This window comes from Galeopterus variegatus, unplaced genomic scaffold (assembly GCF_000696425.1).
Source record: "Galeopterus variegatus unplaced genomic scaffold, G_variegatus-3.0.2 Scaffold143, whole genome shotgun sequence".
In the NCBI taxonomy this organism is placed as follows: Eukaryota; Metazoa; Chordata; class Mammalia; order Dermoptera; family Cynocephalidae; genus Galeopterus; species Galeopterus variegatus.
Window position 1 is genome coordinate 1,013,392 of NW_007726254.1, and position 5,922 is coordinate 1,019,313.

The 5,922-nt window shown below is 40.0% G+C and overlaps 1 protein-coding gene across 1 annotated transcript in view; it reads right to left on the reverse strand.

Annotated features, from left to right (window-relative positions):
* The window catches only part of NFX1 (nuclear transcription factor, X-box binding 1), an 86,662-nt gene that overhangs the window by 9,999 nt on the left and 70,741 nt on the right, over window positions 1-5,922 (reverse strand). Inside the window, exons 16-19 of the mRNA XM_008590985.1 lie at window positions 4,259-4,489; window positions 3,321-3,394; window positions 2,403-2,504; window positions 1,707-1,748 (exon numbers count right to left, since the gene is read on the reverse strand). Coding sequence (XP_008589207.1) covers window positions 1,707-1,748; window positions 2,403-2,504; window positions 3,321-3,394; window positions 4,259-4,489 — 449 coding nt within the window. The remainder of the gene's footprint in view (window positions 1-1,706; window positions 1,749-2,402; window positions 2,505-3,320; window positions 3,395-4,258; window positions 4,490-5,922) is intronic.

Below are 5,922 nucleotides of genomic sequence, written 5' to 3' on the forward strand. Positions count from 1 at the left end.
GACACGGAAAAAGACAAAAGACAAAAAAAAAAAAAAAAATGTATGAATACTTGATTTAGGACAAAGGGAGCACTGCAGAGCCCTAGGAAAAGGACAATCTTGGTACCAGCCAAATGGATATTCATATGGGAAAAACATGGAATCATGAGCCCTCCTTATACCATACTCAAAAAAATCAGTCTAGGTCCATTGTAGATCTAAAGTTGAAAGGTAAAATAATACAGCTTCTAGAGAGTAACAGTAGAATATTATTACAACCTCAGGATTGATTTTTCTGAAACAGGACATAAAAAGCGGTACTCATTACATTAAGGAAAGACAGATAGACTAGATAATATTAATATCAGAAACTCCCGTGTATCAAAATACACCATTAAGAGAGTGAAAAATGAAGGTGCAGAGTGTGAGAAAATACAATATATACAACCAACAAAAAACTCATATTCAGAATACATAAAGAGGGCTGGCTAGTTAGCTCACTTAGGAGAGCATGGTGCAAGGGTTTGGATCCTCTTACTGGCCAGCTGCCAAAAAACAGAATATATAAAGAACTCCTACTAATCAATATAAAAAAATAGACAACACAATTAGAATATAAGCAAAAGATTTGAACAGGCACTTCACAAAAGAGATATCCAACGGTCAACAAACATATGAAAGGTGCTCAACTTCATTAGTCATCAGGAAAATATAAATTAAAAGCTCAGTGACATCCTGCTATAAATCCAAAAGAATGGCTAAAATTAAAAAGACTGACAATTCCAAGTGCTGATGAAAATGTGTAGCAACAGAAATTACCACCTTGCTGGTCACAGTGTAATTCTGTACAACTACTTTGGACACTTTGGCAGAATCTACTGAAGATGAACATAACACAAACCCTATTAATCAGCAATTCTACTCCTAAGTTTATATTCAACAGATATGTATAGAAATAAACAGCAAAAAAAGTATAAGAATGTTCTTAACAGCATTATTTGTAATAGCCCGATACTTATAACAACACAAGTATACATTCATAGTAGAATGGATAAATGAATTATAACATATCAATATAATAAAATATCATGCAGAAATGAAAATGAATAAAGTAATGTTACCTGCAACAATAGGAATGAATGTCACAAATGTAATGAAAGAAGTCAGACAAAAATGATACAAACTATATGATTTCATCACTTACATAAAGTTCAAAAACAGACAAAACTAATCTAAAGTGTCATAAGTCAGGATAGAGGTTATATCTTTGTGGAGTACAAGAGAGGATTCTGGTAATTTTCTATTTCTTGACCTGAGTGCTTGGTTATACCATTGTACTCACTTTGTGATAATTCACTGATGTGTACACTTCTAATCTTCTATATGTATGCTATACTTCAATACGAAAGTTCATTAAACCTTGTTTTAAGCCCCTTATCTCTGTTGGAGTGAGGAATTAGGCCAGTCACTGAATAGGTATGCTGTGGCATGTGATGTCACATTATGTTCCAAATCACACAGCTCATGTTTCTGAAATATGCTGAAATCACCTAAGTAGTTTATCCTTAAACAATTCAATTTTTGATGATCAAATTTTTCTTCCTCTTTGATAGCAGTAAAAGACTTAGAGCAGGTACTGACTGAATGCTTGAAGGAAGGACTGCTCTGGCCCATCAATTTCACAGAGCTCAAGGGCAAGGAGATAAAAAGCAGTTCCAACTACTTACTTTTTCCTTTCCAAGGCTGAACACTCCTCATCACACTCTAGCCTTGATAAGCAAACAAAAAAAATAAAGTCAGGGTATAGGCTTTACAGCTCTTATCCAGCAAGAAAGTCAAGCTGGAAATATAGCAGACTCTTGCCAAAAGACATCCCCTCAGGCCAGGAAGCAACCTGTGAGGTCACCCACTCTTCAGGTTCCACTAGTACTCCCTGCCCTGGGAATCTCATATCTCCTGAACCCCAATCCAGAAATGCTGTGTGAAGTCCCTCCCAAGGATAGGTAGGCAGGCTTCTGGGTTATGGGAGTCTAGGAGTTCTTAGGCAAGCTTCACAGTGCTCCTGCCAGCTTAGCCCCCCAAATGCTTCCCAAGTGCCTCTCTGACAGCCCTACCTCCCTCTCTAGATGCAGCCACCATTCTGGCTCTCTTATTTTCCTGTGCATTAGACTAGACACCTCTAGTCTCGCTTTCTCTGGCTGATGTCTGGGGTGAAGCCTGGAAAAGTTTTCTCTGGTCTTAACTATAACCTGAGTAGGACACATTGGGGTTGTAGTGGGTGTTGTCCTTAACATCAAATGTCTATTGAATACCTACTGCGTGTTTAAGCTCTGCTGTGGGGGAGTTAGATAAATAAATAACCCATGCCCTCTAGAAATTATTTAATTGGATAAAGAAGTATATACACACATTTTATAAATTACCTGGCTTGGTGAACTTCTTTCTTGGTAATTAACTTGCTGATCTCCACTGAATCTCCAAGCTGCGTGTCTGTTATTTTAGAGGCTATGGAAATAGCAGCTATTCTGAAATATAAAAAAAAAAGGGAAGAAGAGGTACAGAGTTTTACAAGAACCTCCCCAAGCTAGGGATACTGAAGACCGCTTTCAAGGCAAATCCACCATACAACAGCTTGTATGGCCTTGGAAACCCATCTATTATGAACTACCTACATGTTTATATCATATGTTCTCAATTGGATTCTAAGAAGCTACACAGGAAGCAATGAAATAGATCCTCAGTACTGCCTTGAGCATGCAGGCCTGGCACTTGGTAGGTTTTCAAACACAGCCAATCTGATGACTGCATACTCCTGAAGTCCCACATTCATGGCACATCTCCACATCTAAATGTAGGTACATACTACCATTCATTCCCTTACACCTCCACCTCTGTACTCAGATCCCTGTATGACCACACAGGCCTCAAGACTTCAGGAGGCTGCAAAGATACCTCTCAGAACAATTAGAAACCCTCCACACCAGGGAAAGAGCATGGGACTTAGCTGTGGCTGTGCCACTGACAAGTGGTGGGATGTTAAAGCAATTCATCTAACTTCAGGACATCTTCTCTTCTTATCTCATAATGTAATAGACCAAAAGGGGGGAAAAACGAGAAAGAGGAAAGAGGAGGAGGAAAAACAAAAAAGTTATTTTAAAAATTAAAGTTAGGGAAAGAAGGGACAGAAAGCAGCACTTTTTCTTTGAATTGGAGAAACTACATTTTTAAAAATTTATTTAAAAAACTTTCCAACCTCTAGAAAAGTTGCAAGGATCCTACAATAAACACACGTATCCCCCCCACCTAGATCCACCAATTGTTAACATTTAAGTAGAACTAACCTTTGATAAGTACTGGATGCTTCAGAGCAAATCACCATCTCTTTTCTTCGTCCACATTCACACTGTAGCTCTACCTGAAATTAATGTAATTAATATGCAGTGATTTTTAGAACATGGGAACCATGTGAATAAGTAGGTTTCACTTTTAAAGGCTCTCAAATAAAAGTGGCAGAGGATACAGAGACAGTGAGTGGCCACCTTCCAAGATGGAAGCAGCTTAACCACATATGTGAATTGATAAGGTGGTGGCTAACATCCTACGAGGAAAATGCCTAGTCCATTGTGCCCCTTTCTGGAAACTACCTTTGTTCTTTATCCTGGCTGAAGGAGCCAGCCTAGAATGGACATTTTACCAGTGAACTAGAGGTGGATACCTGACCGAGGCCAACTCCACCTCATCCCTCTGCTGTCACCTCCTCAGGGGGATCTTGCTTGATCCCTCAGACTGGGCTAAGTCACACATTTACATGCTCTCATAGCACACTCTACAAGGGTGTAACCACCCCTCTAGACATCACAGTTGAAATTAGTTATTTGAGTAATTATTTCGTGAGTATCTGTCCCATCAAATTGTAAGGGGCCGTGTGTCTCTTGTTCACTAGCTTAGCCCCAGCACCTTGCACAATGGCTTGCACAATACAGACATTCAAGAATTTCATGACTAAATGGAGTGGGCAATTAGTCTGTACTGAGAATTTGATCTAATGGAGACACAGTCTGTGGTCAGGAGGCAGTGGCTACTTGTTGAACTAAAAGGCCATGCCACACTGGAATTTGTATGATTTATGCCACCTTTCTCTTGCTAACTTAATTTGCAGTTCCTTGCAACCAATGATCCCTGATTTAGATGCATGCCAGGGGCTGCTGCAGACAGCTCTGGACTCACTGGCAGCCCCAGAAGCACAGTCAATGACCCATCTGGAATCAGGATTACGCACCTTGGCTTTACATGCAGTCACAGGGCAAGGTGAGCTGGGGTGGCAGGGTGCCATACATGGGTGGCCACAGTCAGCTCTGGGGCAGGTGCAGGGCTGCTTGCAGGCCTCATCCACAAGACACTCTCCTTTGTGACAGAGTCTCTGACATTTGTGCATCCCACATGGTAGCGTTGCACCACAGGGTAATCCGCAAGAGATATCAACAAGGTGACAGGGGATGTTGCTTCGTAACTAGGAGAGAGAGAAGTAGCCAGAGTCTCATCTCCATGTGGGATTTGGGATAAGTTTTAACTTCCTTTTAAAGCATTTCTGAACTGACAAAAAATCTTTTAAGTAAGTATTTTTTAAAAGCTCTTTTTGAAAAAAATTTGTTTGATTTTCAAAGTCTGAAAGGTTAGTTTGAAAGAAAAATAAATCTGAACTTTAATAATATGCTTGTTATGATCCAAAAGGATTTGTGGCAGCAGCCTAGTGTGATCTGAGACATAAACTTTCCAAGGTGGGCAACCAGATAACTAGGGAATACCTGAAAAATGCTATGACCAATTGGGAGGATCAGATTATCTTTTCCCTCATTTCCAAACTGCTACAGTGCTGAATTAACAGATTAACCTTTACATATGCTCGGGGTTGGGAGGAACCCTTGGTCCAGGGTTCTGAGACTGCTAGCAGGGCTATATGATGCAATTAAATATTCAACTCTCTTCACATCTCCCAACTCATGGTCTCTGTAGCTTCAGGCAGCCCTGTCATTCAAAAAATTAAGAGGCAGCAGGCCATGGAACCCTAAACTCATTTTTTCTTGAGAAACCGCCTACTTCCAGGCTTCCCCACTGCAGGAAAAAGATGCTGAAATTTTATTCCTGTGGGGCTAATAGTTACTCATGTAAATTAATTCAAATTCTTTCAAGAATCCTCAAAATGAAGAATACACTTCCACTCCAGTGACACATAACATCTACCCTTGAAAAGGCCTCTAATGTCTAGGACATACATGCTTCCAATTACTTTGGAATCAGTATTTTGGTAGAATGTAGTTCCCAATCATTAAACACTTACTTATTCTACTACTAGGGTGCTTGGGATCACTTTTGCACATGCTGTGACCTCTGTCATCTCCTCCCAATATTACTTGCCTATCTTCTCACTATGCTTTAGGATGTCACTTCCTCCAGAATGCCTTCCCTGGGCAGAGACCCGTTCTATCTCTTTCAGTACTCTGTATTTCCCATGCTACTGCACTTATAACTGCCTGTTTACATGTCTGCCTTCCACCCCAGAGTGAAGGCTCCACAAAACGGCAGGGATCACATCAGTCCTGTTCACTTTTGAATCACCCAAACCTAGCCTGTTACCTAGAACATAGTAGGTATTCAATTAATATCTATTGAGTGAAGTTTGAATAAGTCATCAACACAAAGATGATACATGGATAAACTTGCAGAGGAAGTGAGATTTATAGAGAAAGAATAAATAACAAGGACTTGAGAACCAGCCATAGGAAATAAGTCGAGAAAATTATGCCCATCAAGATAAGAAAAGAATACAAAAGCATGTTGTTACAGATATCAAGACAGTTTCAAAAACTGTTGGCCAACATTTAAAATTTTGAGTGTTTTAAAGAGTCTATGGTTGGGCCGGCCCGTGGCTCACTCGGGAGAGTG